The 21,186-nt window shown below is 39.3% G+C and overlaps 2 protein-coding genes across 2 annotated transcripts in view; one reads left to right on the top strand and one right to left on the bottom strand.

Moving 5' to 3' along the window:
- The window catches only part of vps28 (VPS28 subunit of ESCRT-I), a 968,134-nt gene that overhangs the window by 914,697 nt on the left and 32,251 nt on the right, over nucleotides 1-21,186 (top strand). The window lies entirely within an intron of this gene.
- The window catches only part of angpt1 (angiopoietin 1), a 159,335-nt gene continuing 151,080 nt past the window's right edge, over nucleotides 12,932-21,186 (bottom strand). The window contains exon 9 of the mRNA XM_079829173.1: nucleotides 12,932-16,543. Within this exon, the coding sequence (XP_079685299.1) occupies nucleotides 16,380-16,543 (164 nt within the window). The 3' untranslated portion in view covers nucleotides 12,932-16,379. The remainder of the gene's footprint in view (nucleotides 16,544-21,186) is intronic.

The raw sequence follows: 21,186 nt of genomic DNA, 5'->3' as shown, positions 1-21,186 counted from the left end.
CATGTCAAAAATGCAAAAGTCAGCAGCTGTTTATTATCATTTTAATTATTGTACCCCAAATACCATATTCTTACATATTCTTTATATACACATATATATTCTTCGGTAGTTGAAAAACTGTTGTTTTAATTAGCTTGAGTCTCTCAAAATAAGTCTTTGTCTCAAAATATATTCAAGAATTTGAGCGATTCTCATTTGCTACTTAAATTACAACATTTTAAAAATAAATCAAATATTAGATCAAATAAGTTCAAAATCAACTTTGTGGATTTGCTGTTCGCGATCACGTCAAGGATCAGACAAATTTCCACGTGCATCTCGAAAAGCGGATGTTTTGGAAAGTGAGGCGAGGTTTTGTTCCAACTCAAAGAAACTATTTGAAACTAACAATAAAAACCCGGGGCTGGATTCACAAAACATTCTTAAGAATAAAATTATTCTTAACTGCCAATTTCTTCTTATTTTCTAACTTAAGAAAAAATATAAGAATATTTTGTATTCCCAAAAACTTCTCTTAAAAATTCTTATCTTTTTTCTTATGATTGTTCTTAAGATAACATTTAAGAAGTATTCATATTCACGAAAAAGAATGTTCTTAAAAATCATCATAAATAACTTCTTAAAGTTAGGATAACCTCCAACCTATCTTAAAGCTACACTGTGTAACTTTTTTAGTTTATTCTTAGCTAAAAACACTTAGTTCTTTCAAAAATATATGTGCTCATTAATGTATATTTACTTCTTTCAAGTAATAAAGTATTCTCGTAAGTTTATAATATGCCATTGAAAATACATACGGGTGAGGGGTTCGAATGCGGGTCGCCATGTTGCTCCTCCATCTTGAAAGTACATTAGCCAAAGAGGGACATACCCGTAAATTCAAGCTTCGCCTTTCCTGTTTTAACACTCGATGGCACTGTGTCGAATGTGGACGAGGTCGAACTGGAAGCCATGTTAATCTTGGACTAAATCGGCCACCGTAGGAGTTAAAACGAAATCGGAATTGAGAGGAACAGAAACTAATATTCACTGGATGGTCATATACCTTTTCACCACTAGATGGGGGAAAATATCACACAGTGTAGCTTTAAAGACCCAAATGTAAGATGTTTAACGAATTTATTGGGTTGTTTCAAATACTAAGCATTACAACATAAAAGTAGCTAGCTAAATATAATTTTTATAACTAAATATATAAGTATAAAGTATATGTATAAAGTATAAAGGGCATAAGTGTAAAGTATAAAGGGCAAGTATAAAGGGCAAGTATAAAACAATAAAACCAGCTCGCACCAACCAGCAAGTGTCAATAGCGGACGAGAAACCCAGCGTAATTTAAAAGTTAATGTCGCAAATTGTATTTTTAAGACTTATTCAGGCGAGAATGTACTTGTTTAAAGAATTAATCTGTGGTTTATGTATAAAGAGAGCGCCTTTTTGACAATTATCTCCGGCGTTTTTCCCCATTTATTTTCTTCTTAAGTAAAAAATTAAGATGTTCTTAAGAAAATATTTGAGAAGAATTTTTCAAGAATTGCACTAAGGAACATTCTTACAAACTTCTTAGAATTAATCTTAAGAATTTTCTTAACTTCTTTCTTAAGAAGATTTTCGTGAATCCGACCCCTGACAGATAAAATATTAATCACCTAATAGCCTAACGTATTTTTCATTGAATTGTTTCATTCATTGTAAAGGGGCATAAAAAGACATGTTTTGCCTTCACTCATCATTTCACAGTAAAGGATGATGTTGTAAAAGTGCATACAAAAAGGAATACGGAAAATATCAATCAAATTCAAAATATTAAGCTATAATACACTGATAAAAAATATTCTGTGGTAAATACTACAGAAAAAAAACTAAACTATAGCAAAACTATTCTGATACTGGTTTTCCAGCTGTATTTACACTGTTTTATTGTTGTTTTTGTTGTTAGGTTTAATAACTTGTCATTTTGTGACATTCGGAGTTCCTTTTTTTGCTCAAAATGACCCATTCATCCTCAAAAACGATCCATTGAATGTCACCGTGATTAAAATATTAATCACCTAATAGCCTAACGTATTTTTCATTGAATTGTTGTATAAAATCACATTTGCAAATGTGCTGATATTCTGAAAAACAGCACTTTTGCTCGTCTGATATTGCTTATAAATATTAAAAACATGAACTTATTTTTTGCATCTACGTTTTTGGAAGCATTTTTATTATTTTTGGTGGTATGTTTGCCCCAAGCCCCCTGCAAAGGCAACTACTAATGTACTATTTCATGTAAATGCGTATATAAATGCAGGAATCTGTCAGTCCTCAGAACATATCTTTATGAGTTTGCTCCTGAGTCAGCATCCCTATGGAGAAGAGTTAAGCAAACTCAGCAAGCCATGACCTCATGCTACAGAACTGTGTGTCAGACACTAAATCTCCCGAGGGTAGACTCAGTACATCCATTATAACTTTCCCTGAGAAGCACAACACCATATAACGGTATTAAAACAGGATAAAATCGGAGAGTTCAGCTGGATATCTGAGGGGGAGGACAAGGCCGTACCGTGTAAACACGCTTCCTCTCCTCTGCGGCGAGGTATAATTAAAAGGTCTCGCCTTCTTTGTGTGTGTCACGTGATTAATTGTCCTTAATCTTCGCTGGGCTGTAACTGTTGTGCTTTGGGACACAATGGATACAAAAGTATTCTTAAACAAACACTCATCATGACTGTCTTTATGAACCTTTTCTTAAAGAGGTCCTTGATTATGATCTGACTTGTTTAACTTTAATGAGTGTGTAGCGTCGCTGTTTGAGCATAAACACCATCTGCACAGTTACGAAATCTCTTTTTAAGGACTACAACAAACGGCTGATAGGGACTACAACAAGTTAGTGACATCATAACCCTAACATTTACATAAGCCCCGCCCCCGGGAACATGTGGAGAAGAGGAAGAGTTGCTGTAGTCGAGTCGTCTTTCACATTTATTGATACAGTACAAACACAAACGCAATAGCATGTCATAAAGCGAGATAACATCATCAGTTATAACCGTAATTACACTAAACTATCCCTGTTCTCTCTTCATCAGCAGATATCATCTGGCTCATCTTACCCCACACCAGCGTTTTATAGATTATCATGACAGAATATGCTAATCGATGACTGAAGATGGTTAACTCAAACTCATCAACTATCCCTTCAGAAACGTTCTGTCTCGTTCTACATGTTGTCTCTTCTTCTAGAGTCTCTCCATTATTGTCCGACTACGGTTTGATCATAAAAGGCTGAACAGTTTCTGTCATTTTCAGTGTGTGCGTGTGTGTGAGGTAATCAAAGCTGCTAACATGAGCTCTTGAAGCTCCGCCCTCTTCCTGAAATGGGGCAGCTCATTAGCATTAAAAGGGACACAGACAAAAACTGTGTTTTTGCTCACCCTCAAAAAGTGACAATTTTAACATGCAATAAAAATTATCTGTGGGTTATTTTGAGCTAAAACTTCACATACACACACTCTGGGGACATCAGAGACTAAAGAGGGGCATAAAAGAACATGTTTTGCCTTCACTCATCATTTCACAGTAAAGGATGACGTTGTAAAAGTGCATAAAAAAAGGAACAAAAAGGAATAATACGGAAAATATCAATCAAATTCATAAAAATTATTATGTTGTAAATACTACAAAAAAAACAAATGTAATTTCTACAACATTACAGTGTTATAAAATTAAGTAAAACCTACTCAACTATTCTGATACTGGTGTTCTGGGGAATAATTCCTAATTAATGAGGTTGAGTTTTCACTGTTTTCCAGCTGTATTTACACTGTTTTATTATTGTTTTGTTGTTAGGTTTAATAACTTGTGATTTTGTGACATTCGGAGTTCATTTTCTGCTCAAAATGACCCATTCATACTCAAAAACGATCCATCGAATGTCACCGTCACTGTGTATTGTGTACCAAGTATTGAGGTCTGTGTGTTCAGATGCCACATTACTACTATTATGTAAATAATATGGTGTCACATACATTATCTATTGTAAGTAAGTAAGCATTCACTTTAAAAGCGTGATTTAATTCAGTGTTATATTGAGTAAAAAGTATCACAAAGGAAACTTCAACACAAAAAATGACTATAGAAATGCTAAAATTAAGACAGAAGAATATTTTCAAAGTGGTTTGCACAAAGACTAGTCCAGTTAGATCTACTAAATATATTAAGTAATATATTTAAGTAATCATTTTTAAGTAAATCAAGCAGAAAATCCAATTTTAGCTCAATGATACTACAATAACACTGTTCCAGCACCCATTTATGGCCTCTCAGCCTTTCCTCGACGTGACTGGAATATAAAACATTGCTTCAATCCCGTAATAATAAAGTCAGTGAAAGCAAACCTTTATCAAGGGCCTGATTCTCTAAGGCTCTGTGTCGCTGTGCTCCAAAAGCATTAGGATAGCAGCTGGTGAAATAAAGGCTAATGCCACTGAGCAAACAAACAAACAGAGCTTTTCTCAGTCGATCCCTCGGGTCTGATTCAGCTGTGGCTTACAGGACGACAGGGAGTCTGATGAACAGGCTCCATCCCATTACCTCAGCCCACTGCCTCTCTCCCATCAGCCACCAAATCAACTTTCCCCCTTACGCTCTGCATCCATCCATCAGCATGAACACCTTCTGGACGTCTAAAGTGAAAGAAGTCCCAAACCACTAACTGTGTGTTTACACTTTCAGACTCAAAATCAATGCCGAGCGGGGAAATCTCCAGGGCAGGCGATCTGTCGATAGACTGAGTATCTGTTTCTCCAAAGCAGAGGATGTGCCAGTAACCACTATTGCTTTTTAAAACATTGATGACCCTGATCAACAAGCGCTGACCTTTTGATGCATTTTTAAAATCAGCCGTTTACTCAATGGTGTCGCAATGAGGTTATGCGTTTCTCAGGCACTACTTCACCCCAAAAAATGAAAATTCTGTCATCATTTACTCACCCTCGCGTTGTCCAAATCCTGTATTGTTTTCTTTCTTCTATGGAAAACAAAAAGAGAAATTTGGCATAATGTAATTCCAGCTGACCATGTTGAGACCGGTCATGTTTGATGTCAAACCTCACTCTTATAACAGGTTCAGTGCGGTCTTATATAGAACTTTACATTGATGGAGCCTTCCCATTCCACAAAAAGTTCTTTATAAGGTTCACTGGAAGGTTCTTTGGGGAACCAAAAAAGGTTCTTCTATGGCATTGTTGTGAAAAAACCTTTTTGGAATCTTAATTTTTAAGAGTTTGTGCCAAAAAGGTTCTATATAAGGAGAAATGCCTTCATTTATTTCATAACACATTCATGTTTAATGGTTATTTCCATTTTTTCTACTGATTGTAACGACTATCCACTGGAGGCAAGCATAGATGAACCCGAGAGCAGTTTAGTTAACATAAATCCTAGCATAAATCAAAATGCAAAATGGACATTGACATTGGACATGGGACATTGGACAAACTCACCACAGTGGTTACACGGACAATACTAAACAAAGACACATGGCAAACATGAGGGCTTAAATACACAGATACTAATGACTAACAAGACACACCTGTGAACAATCAAGACAATGAACCAATGACAGACCTGAACTAAGAAACCCACACGACTAGATAGAAAATACAAAATGGGCTACTTTTGATGCACGGCGAAAAAAAACTAAAAATGTTTCTTCCTCAGTATTTTTGTGTTGTTTTTTTCAGGACAATTATCACAAATTCTTAAATCAAGATACATTTAGTTGAGAAGCAAAGTTGACTGAAGATATGAATTCCTGTTTTATGAAAAATGCATCAAAACAAAGTGAGTTTGTGCTTAAAACAATAAGAAATCTGTCAGTGGAGTAAATAATCAAGTTTTTTGTTATTTCTGACTCCACTTACTGATATTTGTTCTTGTTTTAAGCACAGAAAACAAGAATTATTATCTTATCTCATGTTGTTTGTAAATGCATTTTGATTTAAGAATGTTTATATACACTCACCTAAAGGATTATTAGGAACACACACTAATACTGTGTTTGAGCCCCTTTCGCCTTCAGAACTGCCTTAATTCTACGTGGCATTGATTCCACAAGGTGCTGAAAGCATTCTTTAGAAATGTTGGCCCATATTGATAGGAGAGCATCTTGCAGTTGATGGAGATTTGTGGGATGCACATCCAGGGCACGAAGCTCCCGTTCCACCACATCCCAAAGATGCTCTATTGGGTTGAGATCTGGTGACTGTGGGGGCCATTTTAGTCCAGTGGACTCATTGTCATGTTCAAGAAACCAATTTGAAATGATTTGAGCTTTGTGACGGTGCATTATCCTGCTGGAAGTAGCCATCAGAGGATGGGGACATGGTGCTCATAAAGGGATGGACATGGGCAGAAACAATGCTCAGGTAGGCCGTGGCATTTAAACCATGCCCAATTGGCACTAAACTATTGTCGCCGATTCATAAAGTTATTGTAGAACCACTGTAGTGAGATGGACTTTGTAACAACGTCTTTAGTACCTTTTAAGGGTCTTGAGAGTGTAAAGTGCATTGTGCCAATGGAGGCCTTTCAGAGCCATCAGATTTACACTAAAATATCTTCATTTGTGTTCCGAAGATGAACGGAGGTCTGACGGGACATGAGGGTAAGTAATTAATGACAGAAATTTCATTTTTGGGTGAACTAACCCTTTAATATAGCCCCAGACTGTGCAATCCACAAGCATCTCCCTCAGAATCAGTCCAAGAGCCAGAAATTCCAGAAGATTTGCTTTCTTCTATCTAGCTTACGGGAAAAGATTGCTGAACCGCGGCCCATAATTCATTACAAGGTTATAGATATCTGGTATATTTCTGGAACTATGCGGAAACATGCTTTTAGAGAGTTTGTTATTAATCATGTTGCGGTGTGTCAGCGCTCATTCACTCCACAGGTACGGTCTCTTCTCTTGTCTGATCTGGCGTCAGGCCCAATCCCCCCCCACCCATTCGGGCTTGTGCAAACAGGAAATGATCCGTCTTCAGAAAGGCCAGTGGAGCGCGGCGGCGTCTGAGTCGGCCTTCACCTAGAGACTAAACTCGCTCTGGACGATATCAATGTGTCATCAATACACATGTTAAACTATATCTCAGAAGTGCAAAGCGATCAGAACTCGCTTCTTCTGTTATTTGATGTTGGCTTGAATCGTGGCACATCTTGACTGTCTCTGGACTCTCCATTGTGCCCGTCTGATGCATTCCGGGGCTGTAGTGGGTCAGCTCAGGTGTTGAAGGACACGTGGAGGTTTACAAGCGTCCGTCGTTTGCTTAACCCTTCGATTAGGGTGCAGGAATGTCAGCTATGGGGGGATTTGGCAGCATCGTTTGACACCTCAGCAATCTGTCACGGCCGAATGCCGGAGAACCAACAGTCCCGCTCGCACCGGACACAAAGGTGCTCGCTCGCTCAGGGCCCATTCTCCTCAAAAACTGCACGCCTTTATATTCGTTTCTTCTGCCGTGTGTAAATATTGTGTCTATGGAGAGACGTGACTCAAATAGAACATGCCGAAATAGTGGCGTGAAAGCAAAAGAAAGACCGGATTCCAGAACCACAAGTTCTTTTGTCTCGTTTTCCAGTACTAACCCATCTAAACCAGGGGTTTTCAAACTGGGGTCCTCCAGAAGGTTCTAAGAGGTCCCCAGAAAATTTCAGAGAATAAAAAGATAAAGCAAAAATGAATAAAGTCTAACGAATATTCTAACAGTTTCATTTCTAAATGTTTCTCTCCTTTCTTGCCATATACATTCCAGAATTATATATGTTTGCTTTGTATCTTTAGTGAGTTTTTCCTCACTATAGTCCGCTTTATCTCGGTCACTGGGGTTATAAGGCAATTTTCTTAACACAGTACATAAGCTGCTTGCATACATTTATTGTGAAAGTTGCTTATACAAATACTTTTTAATTGAAAATGTTCTTCGAGTTTATACATCCAACATTAATAGCCAATTTAAGTTGGGAAACAATATGTTGTATTTATAGTGTCACACTTACTATTTATCTAACAGTTTAAATGTTTTTTCGTACATAAAAATAGATGGATTTTAGGAAGGGGGTCCCTCATAAAGGTTCATCATATTTGGGGGTCCTTGGCATCATAAAGTTTGAACCCCTGATCTAAACCATCCTTAAATCAGGATACATCTCCTGGAGAAGCAAGAGGACATTAAGTCTTGTATTTACAACAATAAAAATCATCAAAATCAAGTGAGTTTGTGCTTAATAGTACACTGTAAAAAAAGATTCAGGTCTCCAATTGAAAATTTTCTAGTGACCGATCACATCTAAATTTTTCAGTTGGCCAAATAGACGCTTTTCACAGACTGTGATGACTCGTTTTAACGGTCATCAATATCGTAAATCCTGCAAGGTTTTTTGTATTTTCATAAAAAAAAAAAAAAAATTTATAACACAAATACTTTGTATTTTTATATTTTTGCATCAAATTACAAAAAAAAAAGTTACCGCTGCTGTGTTTAGTAAAAACGTCTACGGGAGTGATGGTAGAAATGAACATATTTCTCTCTTTTGACTGCCGTTATCAATCTCACTCTATTTTTTCCCCAAAAATATTTAATGTAATCTCTCATTTACAGCTATTATATTTAACCCAACTATGACGACTTCCGCTCTGAGAAACCCGTAAATGTGAAAAGGGTCTATTGAATTTCTGTGAATTGATGCAATTTAATTCTATTAAAATTAAAGAAATTCAATTTGGCCAACTAAAAAATTTAGATGTGATCGGTCACTAGAAAATGTTCAATTGGAGACCTGATTTTTTTTTTTTTTACAGTGTACATAATAAAAGCGCTTTTTATTTAATGCTTCATTCTTTCAAACAACACTCTAAAAAATGTTGGGTTGTTTCAACCCAATTTCGGGTGAAATATGGACAAACCCAATCGTTGGGTTACATTTTTAACCCAATGGTTGGGTTTGTCCATATTTGACCCACATTTGTGTTGAAACAACCCAACATTTTTTTCAGTGAAGAATAAATATCTGTCAGTGGGGTCAGAAAATCCCATCAGAATTGCACCTATTGTGTCCATTGGCGTTTTCATTATTCTTCCGTTTCTTCTTCTTCTTCCACTCTGGAAGTCTATGGCAGCCCATAGAACCGCTTACGGGAATGTTATAAAATTTGGTTCACTGATTGAAGACAGTCCCAACATTAACTCCAGGAAATTTGGGGTCTCTAGATCAAACTCACTAGCGCCACCACTTTTCCAAAGTTTCACTCATGTTTACACTAATACCTTTTGAACTGTAATGGTGCGTTCACACCGAACACGAATGACGCGATTTGCGCAAGTGATTTACATTTTAAGTCGATGCAAAGACGCGAATAGACATTCTGCGGTGCGATTCGCGTGAATGAGGCAGCGCAAATTGAGCGTTTGACGCGTGATTCGCGCGAATGGCGCAAATCGCCCGAGTTGAAAAATCTGAACTTTGCCGGATATTCGCGCCACATTAACCAATCAGGAGCTCTAGTAGTGACAACGGCCCAGCCTGACCCAGAGTCTACCTCCAGCGTTTGAGACCCCTGCATTAGCATATCATTATGACACTCTGTAAGGGTCATCGACGCGATGCCCTGAAGGAGCCTGAGAAGTTTCGAGCCAGCGCCACCTAGTGTTAAACTCAAATATTCACATGCTTATAATATTCAACGATACCAAACATGATAGGTTTCGTCTTGCGGTTCACGCAAAGTTGTGATTTAGCATTTAAACAACTTTCGTGAATATCTTCGGAACCGAGACGAAACCACTGTAGGAAAATCAAAATCATAGCAGGTTGACTAAAAGCCTATGGCCAAATGTCAAAATTTTGATAGTAAGTGGCAAAAAAATTGGGTGTGGGTCATTTTGATATGCTCAAACATATACATGTCTATAATTCCTAAATGAAATGAGATATTTTCACCAAATTTGACACAATTATTTATGGGCACATACAAAAAGTGGTGGGATTGCGCCGGTTGGTGGCGCTATAACTAAACAAAATATTGAATTGCCACTAATTATAATAAAGCATATGAAATAAAATTCTATATTTTACTGAGGATTTTACTTCTTTCTTGCTTCTTTGTGCTTGGCCCGTAATTGCTGCTTGCAGCTATATTTGTTATGGTTTTCATGAATGAAGCATTTAAATAGCGCTTTTATTATGTACTATCAAGCACAAACTGAAAACAACACTTAATATCTTAAGACTTAATATCTCATGTAAATGCATTCATGATTTTTTTAATTAGCTATCTTTAATGAAAAGGAAGACAAATACTGAGTAAAAATAACTTTCTATGAAGCCTGTATTTATAATGCATCATAAGGCTATTCTTAATGCATTCTAATACATGCATAATGACTTTAATATGTTGTGAGATATAATCATAACAACAGTTACAATACATTATAATATTTACCTATTTGCGGTTATAATGTTTAAGAGTACAATGCATTATAACACCAGATGAAGCCTACATTTATAATGCATCATAAGGGTATTCTTAATGCATTATAATGCATGCATAATGCCATATAATGTGTTGTATCATCTCATGAATACATAATTGTTACAACAGTCATTTTTGCAGTGCGGTAATAAATGACTCAAAATGTCTCGTTGAGTTAAGCTTGAGGCATCAGTTTCTTTTATTATTTGAACTAACATCATGAACATGTTACAAAGGACGAAGTGTTTAAATAACATGGCAAATGAAATTTAAATGAGATTGTAAAAAAGTCCATACCGTTATTGATACTTTAGCTACATCTTTGTTCATTCAGAGCATATTGATGAAAAACGTAAAGCAGCGCTTTCTTCTGAAAAGCAATTTCCAACACAGTATTTGGAGTGCGATAATAAACATGCCACGCTGCAGATTTACAGCCAGTTTATGGATTTACAATAAAGTACCTGCTTCCATAAAATCCTCCATGCTGCTGTTATTAGACAGTAGTAAACGTACACACACACACACACACACACACACACACACACACACACACACACACACACACACACACACACACACACACACACACACACACACACACACACACACACACACACACACACACACACACACACACACACACACACACACACACACACACACACACACACACACACACACACACACACACACACACACACAAGAGTGTATCATCAGAGCTGTTGATGAAAGACTACAAATAACAATCCTGCCAACTCACAAAGAACATTTACAAAATAATGACCAAAACTAAACGTTTGTACATTTGTAGAATGAAAAGTGTGGAAACGCTTTACAACAAGAGCCCATTAGTTAACGCTTTAACTAACACACACTTCGTTAAAGTCATCTTTGTTAATGTTAGTTAATAAAAATACAACTGTTGATGATATTTCCTGTTATTGCAGGTGAATTAGAGAGAGTTAACAGATGCTTTTTTCATTGCTAGTCCACGTCAACAAATGGACCCTTCCTGTAAATTGTAACTGAAAGCACTAATGGGCAACGAGAGATGAAGCGCGTATGGAATATGAATGATGATCATGCACTGAACGCTGAGGTGGCATAACGTCAGTGAAGTTTACATATGACATGAATAAAAGCAGCACAGTGGAATGAAGAACGCCAGCATGAGGAAGAACACGTTTGGTAACACTTTAAGATAATGTATTTATAGTTTATAAACGGTCGTTAATACATTAATAGACTGAATACAATCATTGAGTTCTTCATTTATTGTCACTGAACACATTATTATTGTTTAATTGGCTCATGTGTAGAGTTCGATGATGCTTTGTTCATTTATTAACAGATCTCACTTTAGATTAGGACACGGAAAATAAATGAATAATGACATTAATGAAGTGCTTTAAACTTTACTGGACATGAATTGCATTTATATTCAGTGTTCCTTAAAATGTTTACACATTAAGCACACACACTCTAACACACACACACTTGCACGGGTACACACACACACACACGCACGCACGCACGCACACACACACACACACACACACACACACACACTTGCACGTATGCACGCTCACACACACAGATGCACACACACACACACTCTCACACACACTTGCACGGGTACACGCACACACACAAACACACTCGCACGCATGCATGCACTGCACACACACACACACACACACACACACACACACACACACACACATACACTTGCACACATGCACACACACACACACACACACACACACACACACACACACACACACTCATGCACGTACAGCACACACACACTTGCATGCATGCACGCAAACAAACACACATGTACACACCCTCACACACACACACACACACACTTGCACTCATGCACACACACACTTGCACTCATACACACACACACACACACACACACACACACACACACACACACACACTCGCACTCATGCATGCACAGCACACACACACACACACACACACTCGCACTCATGCATGCACAGCACACACACACTCTCACTCATGCACACACACACACACACACACACACACTCGCACTCATGTAAGCACAGCACACACACACTCTCGCACGCATGCAAGCACACACTTGCATGCATGCACACTCACACACACACACACACACACTTGCACACATACACACACACACACACACACACACACACACACACACACACACACACTCACACACACTTGCACACACTCGTACTCATGCACACACACACACACACACACACACACTCGCACTCATGCACACTCACAAACACACTCACTCACACACACACACACACACACTTGCACGCATGCACACTAACACACACACACACACACACACATTCATATTGACAGCATTATTTATTATCATTATTTTTTAAGTGGTTATGTTTAACTTTGGGGATAGGCTTAATGTATTTGTAAACATTTGAATGTTTCTCTCAATAATACTGCAATTAATGTCCAATAAAGGCTTAAAGGGACGGTTCTCAAAGTTATGAAGCGACGAGAATTAATGACAGAATTTACATTTTTGTGTGAAATATGCCTTTAATTAATATAATTTTCCGTGACCTAATCTAAAGTGAGACCTGTTTATAAGTTGTTAAAGCATCATCGATCTCTCTACATTTGAGCCAATTAAACAATAATAATGTGTTAAGTGTACAGTAACAATAAATGAAGAACTCATAGTCTATTAATGTACTAATATCAGTTTATAAACTATTAATGAACTATTTGTAAATACTTTATTACACTTTACTTATTATAAAAGGTCACACGGCTTGTTAAACGGCTGCTGTTTCAGTGCAAAACAAAAAGCGTTGCATGTTTATGTATGAAAAATGTGTGTGTGAAAGCACAACTAAAACACTTCACACACACACACACAGGAAACTCAGGCGCTTACCTGACTCCATGAAAGCTTTTCCTTTCAATAATTCACAATTATTAAACACTTCCGCACACCTTAGGTTCAAGGATGAAGTGAAGAGCTCTGTGCGATTAACACTTCTGTTGAGAAGAGCACACACACAACCGCACAACATCCTCATAAGACAACATGAATGATGAAAACAGCATCATCTGTGTATTACTGCACCAGTACCGTGTGTGCCATTGGCTTTACTCCATCACATGATTAATATTAGATCCATATTTGATGGTGTTATCTGTAATAGCTGTGATCTTTGGCATGCATTCAACTTTTGATGCCAAGCAATGACGTGGTCAAAACAGTTCAAAGCCTTTAATAATTATTCACCTTGCTCAGTATTTCTGTCTTGTTTTCCAGCTGAAATTAAAGATTAATTTACTCGTCTGGAAAAATAATCATAAATATTACGTGAGTTTGTCCTCAAAACAAGCTTAAAACTTTCCCTTTGAATGACGTTTATTTTTCTGACAGATATTCGTTCTTGTTTTAAGCACAAACTCACTTCATTTTCATGATTTTTTTCAGTCATTTTCCTTCTCAAGTAAATGTGTCTTGATCAAAGAATGCTGGGTTAAAAACAACCCAAGTTGGGTTGAAAATGGACAAACCAAGTTAATGGGCTATTTTAACCCAGCGGTTGGGTTGTTCTAACCCAGTGAATGGGCTGTTGGGTTGTTCTAACCCAGTGAATGGGATGTTTTAACCCAGCGGTTGGGTTGTTCTAACCCAGTGAATGGGCTGTTGGGTTGTTCTAACCCTGTGAATGGGCTGTTTTAACCCAATGAATGGGCTGTTTTAACCCAGCGGTTGGGTTGTTCTAACCCTGTGAATGGGCTGTTTTAACCCAGTGAATGGGCTATTTTAACCCAGCGGTTGGGTTGTTCTAACCCTGTGAATGGGCTGTTTTAACCCAGTGAATGGGCTATTTTAACCCAGCGGTTGGGTTGTTCTAACCCAGTGAATGGGCTGTTGGGTTGTTCTAACCCAGTGAATGGGATGTTTTAACCCAGCGGTTGGGTTGTTCTAACCCTGTGAATGGGCTGTTTTAACCCAATGAATGGGCTGTTTTAACCCAGCGGTTGGGTTGTTCTAACCCTGTGAATGGGCTGTTTTAACCCAATGAATGGGCTGTTTTAACCCAGCGGTTGGGTTGTTCTAACCCAGTGAATGGGCTGTTTTAACCCAGTGGTTGGGTTGTTCTAACCCTGTGAATGGGCTGTTTTAACCCAGTGAATGGGCTATTTTAACCCAGCGGTTGGGTTGTTCTAACCCTGTGAATGGGCTGTTTTAACCCAGTGAATGGGCTATTTTAACCCAGCGGTTGGGTTGTTCTAACCCAGTGAATGGGCTGTTGGGTTGTTCTAACCCAGTGAATGGGCTGTTTTAACCCAGCTGTTGGGTTGTTCTAACCCAGTGAATGGGCTGTTTTAACCCAGTGAATGAGCTGTTTTAACCCAGTGGTTGGGTTGTTCTAACCCTGTGAATGGGCTGTTTTAAACCAGTGAATGGGCTGTTTTAACCCAGCGGTTGGGTTGTTCTAACCCAGTGAATGGGCTGTTTTAACCCAGTGAATGGGCTGTTTTAACCCAGCGGTTGGGTTGTTCTAACCCAGTGAATGGGCTGTTTTAACCCAGTGGTTGGGTTGTTCTAACCCAGTGAATGGGCTGTTTTAACCCAGTGGTTGGGTTGTTCTAACCCAGTGAATGGGCTGTTCTAACCCAGTGAATGGGCTGTTTTAACCCAGTGGTTGGGTTGTTCTAACCCAGTGAATGGGCTGTTCTAACCCAGTGAATGGGCTGTTTTAACCCAGTGAATGGGCTTTTTTAACTCAGCGGTTGGGTTGTTCTAACCCAGTGAATGGGCTGTTTTAACCCAGTGAATGGGCTGTTTTAACCCAGTGGTTGGGTTGTTCTAACCCAGTGAATGGGCTGTTTTAACCCAGCGGTTGGGTTGTTCTAACCTAGTGAATGAGTTATTTTAACCCAGTGAATGGGTTGTTTTAACCCAGCGGTTGGGTTGTTCTTCTAACCCAGTGAATGGGCTGTTTTAACCCAGCGGGTTTAAAAATCACTGTATTGCTTAAAATGAACCCAAAGTATGTTGGAAATGAACATTTATTAATACGTTTAATGAGTAAACAATTTTAATCTATTGCTTATTAATTAATGTTCACCGTTAGATTATTATTGTTGCCCATAGTAGTTATTTTTAATTTCCAACCTATTTTGGACTCATCTTATGCCAGCCATATAACTGCCCAAACATTTAACCCAACCCCTGGGTTAAAGCAACCCAACCGCTGGGTTTGTCCACTTTCAACCCATCCTGGGTTGTTTTAAACCCAGAGTGTAAGAATAACTTTTTAATGGGGACGGCTGTGCTATTCTCTGCTGGAAATGTTCCTTGTAAATAGCACCTCTAATGCTGCATGCTATGGTTTTCTTCACCTTGACAGGAATAATGTACAAAATAAAAAAAGCAATAATATACTGGGATAAAAAAAGAGCATACAATGTGAAATAAAGTATCATAACCCAAATATAACTGTGCAACACGTTTGTATTAAACATTAATAGGTCCTTTTAGGATATTGAAGGACATTCAAGCTGCTTTAAATTCCCCGGAGACTGGAAGCCGGACACTTCCATCAAAGGTGATGTCCACAGGTCCTGAGTGACAAGTGAAAGGCACTTGAATTCATCCCTCTGATATTTAAAAATAAAAGCCTGGCCAAGTCAGCTCCTGTCCTAAATTCCCAGGGAGCTTTCCATCTCTCCAGGAAGGTCTCCTGTCCTCACAGGATTCCTGTTGAATGTCAAATGAACGCTGCATTATACGCATGGCAATGTCATGGGCCGAGAAGAAAACACAGCTTTTCGGGATACTTGGGAAGGACTATGAGAAGTCGGCCGGGCGGATCATCATGACAGTGGATCGGAGAGAGTAGCTGGGGCCTTTGAAATAGTGCCACTTGATGCCGTTGAATTTTCCGACATGTTGTCCTTGTCTGTAGTAAACACCGTTCAGGTTGGATGGGCCACAGGCGTCGTACCACCATCCTAAGACACACACATTTACAGCCGTTAATGCAGTTCAATCTTATTTTTAAATCTGGAGAAGTCTTGTTTTATACAAAATTAATTATCAAATCAATCCAAAGTCACAGCCAATCAGAAGAGCGCGTGGGCGGAGTCTCTGCAAGTGACTGCACTCGCAAACAAATCAATCAAAGTCACAGCCAATCAGAAGAGCGTGTGGGCGGAGTCTCTGCAAATGACTGCACTCGCAAACAAAGCAATCAAAGTCACAGCCAATCAGAAGAGCGTGTGGGCGGAGTCTCTCTGCAAGTGACTGCACTCGCAAACAAATCAATCAAAGTCACAGCCAATCAGAAGAGCGTGTGGGCGGAGTCTCTCTGCAAGTGACTGCACTCACAAACAAATCAATCCAATATCACAGCCAATCAGAAGAGAGTGTGGGCGGAGTCTCTCTGCAAGTGACTGCACTCACAAACAAATCAATCCAATATCACAGCCAATCAGAAGAGAGTGTGGGCGGAGTCTCTCTGCAAGTGACTGCACTCACAAACAAATCAATCCAATATCACAGCCAATCAGAAGAGAGTGTGGGCGGAGTCTCTCCCCACAGACAGATATTTGTGCTTGTTTTGAAAGAACACTCATTCCGGTAAATCAATTCCCATAGAGACAGAGCGACACGCGTCATAATCTGAAGACCAATCAAACCGTCTCCATTGACTTAACATTGCCTGAGGCTGCCTCCTTGTCATTTGGGACTTATTACAAAAAACTGACCCATGTATAAAAGCGGATATATGACAAGGTGTACAGCAAACAAGCTAAACAAAACCCAGAGGCAAAAACCCAGACGTTTTTATAAGCTGTTGACCCAAAAAACGAGCGTTTGAGGACAAAAAAGTGGATTCAGGCCATTGAGACAGAGCGCTACAGGTCATATTACACTGAGAACTACGACCACTAGAGGGGAATGTAATCAGAGACAGGAAATATAATATATAAAACGGACATTTGGATATTTGACTTAACAGTGACAAAATGTTTACTGCACACATACACATACTGAGACACACTGAGTGTCAGGATCCCCAAATTTACCCATTCTTCAGCTGAAGCGTCACTTCGTATTGCCTGTATCCACTTTTATCTTCTTAAACGCTCGTTTTTTTGGGTCGACAGCTTATAAAAACTTATTTCTGTGTTTTTTAGCTTGTTTGCTGTACACCTTGTCACATATCAGCTTTTAGACATTGTTCTGTTTTTTGTTATAAGTCCGAAATGACAATGAGGCAGCCTCACGCAATGCAAAGTCAATGGAGAGCGTTGGATTGTTTTCCCCCCCGGTGTGGGCGTGGCCTAAATACACTCTGTCTCTATTAAAGGAATAACAAGTTGTAAAACAGAAGCGGTCATTTATCTTATAACCTGCCCCTGTGGTAAATCATAAGCAGAGAACCTAAAACACACATTGCTGAACAACGTAGTACAATAAGATGTAAAACCGGTGGTAAAATGATCCATTGGCGAAGCATTTGACTGATTTTAACCATCCTATCACTTCATCGCGTTATACAGGAATCAAGAAAATATCTTCACCGAGGAGAGGCGGTGATTTGGATCAAATGCTGCTCAATCGGGAGGCTTTCTGGATGCATACGTCGAAAACCTTGCTTCCACATGGTTTAAATGTTGAGTTTGGTGTACGTTGTTTTCTGTGAATGTAATGACTGGATTTAAAACATTGTTGTATTGGAATTTTTAAGTGTTTTGTTATGCATCTAAATATAGATTTGTTGATGTCGTATCCGTTATTTTAATTACGTATAGTTAATTATTGGGTATTACTTTCGCCTATGTATGACTATCCCCTTTATTTATACTAGACATTGACAAAGGCTACTAGCCGAAAAGTTGGTAAAAAAATGCCATGCTATTTTTAAAGGGATAGTTCACCCAAAAATGAACATTATCCCATGATTTACTCACCCTCAAGTCATCCGAGGTGTGTATGACATTCTTCTTCAGACTTATATTACAAAATTCCAGGCTAATCCAAGCTTTATAATGGCAGTAATAGTTGCTCTGTTTTTGAAGTCCATAAAAAGTGCATCTATCCATCATATAACTGCTCCACGCGGCTCTGGGGTGTTAATAAAGGCCTTCTGAAGCGAATCGATGCGTTTGTGTAAGAAAAATATCCATATTTAAAACTTTATCAAGTAAACTTTTGGCCGACCGCCTTCCCTGTTCAATTTATGGAAAACGTGTTGAAAGTTCCCCTGCGGATGGAAAGACTAACGCGACCAGGTCATGACGTCACAAGCGCATCTTGAGTTTCACTTTCAACTTTCGACACTTTTCCACGGAAGGCGGTCGGTCGAAATTTGACTTGATAAAGTTTTAAATATGGATATTTTTCTTACACAAATGCGTCGATTCGCTTCATAAGGCCTTTATTATCACCTCAGAGCCGTGTGGAGCAGTTATATGATGGATAGATGCACTTTTTACGGACTTCAAAAACAGAGCAACTATTACTGCTATAATAAAGCTTGGATTAGCCTGGAATTTTGTAATATAACTCAGATTTGATTCGTCTGAAAGAAGAATGTCATACACACCTCGGATGACTTGAGGGAGAGTAAATCAGGGGCTAATGTATATTTTTGGGTGAACTAACCCTTTAAGAGAGTGTGCAGTTCTCTTTTAATTCTTGTTTTAAGCACAAACACACTTTTCAGGAAACAAGGCATAATATCTTCAGTCCTTTTGCTTCTCCAGTAAATGCATCTTGATTTAAGAATGTTTAGGTGTTTGTCCTGGAAGGCAAGACAATCTCATCTGGCCGGTTCCTTCAGTTAGACACGTACACACAAACAGTGCCCACATTGGTGGCCATTTTGGCACGTCTCTTTCCAAGGACTTGAGCTTCACAGGCTCAGATGCCAGAGAGATCTGTGCCAACATCGCTGCCCTGTGTCACGACTCTCACTGATACGGTAAACTGATTGGATGCTGATTCCACTTGTTGCTATGCTTCTCATCTCAGGCCTTTATCTGGGCGAGTGCCTCGGGTGTCTCTAGGGGACGTGTTTTATAGGCTTGTTAACCACACAGCATAACAAGAAATGAGGCAACAGAATGATAAAAGTTTGATTTCATGATATAAACCAGAGCTGGAACCAATATGTCTTTCATTAAAGCACTTACGCTACAGAATTTAAAGGGTTCTACTTCCAGACGTTTCCGCACTGTTTTTTCATTACAAACTCATTAAAAATCTTTCACCGCGACACTATTCTTTTTTTTTTTAAATCAATTGCATTGCCCAAATCCCCTTGCCTATACAGCAGATTTATGCATGTCCCCCTAATGTAAAGCTCATATTTATTCTCATCCTGATATTAAATATCTCAGAGATGAATCACTGTCAAGGCCCCATTTAGAATCCGGCCACCAAGGACGGAGAAGGTGATGGCGGATTCGGGTGGACAGGATCTCTCTCAGTGCCTGCTTTATTAATGATGCAGTTTTTTGAGACCGAAGAGCTTCCTGTAGGAAAAGCATAAGCTGCCGGTGGTCTGGATCCACTAGGAGAGACTATGGGAATCCTGTACAGATACTTGGTGCTCAGCCCATTCTGCTAGTCTCCTCACAGGACGTGGAAGTCCACAAAGACCTCATTACTTCATGCTCAAAGCTTTATGCAGATCCTCTGCCAAAAAGAAAGCATGAGGTGTACACAGACTGTGTTTAGACTGGATCCTACTGTCTGCACACTTCACAAAGTCTTTATTGAGAGTAACATTGTCGTAGCTATTAAGTAGTTGATAAGTAGTTTAAACGGAATGATTCATGATGCTCGCGTCCATTAGTGGTTCTTAACTCTTTCCCCACCATTGACAAGTTGTTCAGGCAATCTGTGTTTTCACTCACAGCCAATCAGAAGAGAGTGTGGGCGGAGTCTCTCTGCAAACGCACTGCACTCGCAACCAAATCAATCCAAAATCCCAGTCAATCAGAAGAGCGTGTGGGCGGAGTCTCTCTGCAAACGCACTGCACTCGCAACCAAATCAATCCAAAATCAGAGCCAATCAGAAGAGTGTGTGGGCGGAGTCTCTCTGCAAACGCACTGCACTCGCATCCAAATCAATCCAAAATCACAGCCAATCAGAAGAGCGTGTGGGCGGAGTCTCTCTGCAAACGCACTGCACTCACAACCAAATCAATCCAAAATCACAGCCAATCAGAAGAGCATGTAGGCGGAGTCTCTCTGCAAACGCACTGCACTCGCTACCAAATCAATCCAAAATCAGAGCCAATCAGAAGAGCGTGTGGGCGGAGTCTCTCTGCAAACGCACTGCACTCGCTACCAAATCAATCCAAAATCCCAGCCAATCAGAAGAGCGTGTGGGCGGAGTCTCTCTGCAAGCGTACTGCACTCACAACCAAATCAATCCAAAATCCCAGCCAATCAGAAGAGCATGTGGGCGGAGTCTCTCTGCAAACGCACTGCACTCGCAACCAAATCAATCCAAAATCAGAGCCAATCAGAAGAGTGTGTGGGCGGAGTCTCTCTGCAAACGCACTGCACTCGCATCCAAATCAATCCAAAATCACAGCCAATCAGAAGAGCTTGTGGGCGGAGTCTCTCTGCAAACGCA

Source organism: Gobio gobio, assembly GCF_949357685.1.
Source record: "Gobio gobio genome assembly, chromosome: 11".
Taxonomy (NCBI): Eukaryota; Metazoa; Chordata; class Actinopteri; order Cypriniformes; family Gobionidae; genus Gobio; species Gobio gobio.
Note: the sequence above shows the minus strand (reverse complement) of the source record. Positions and strands in the feature narration are given on the sequence as shown.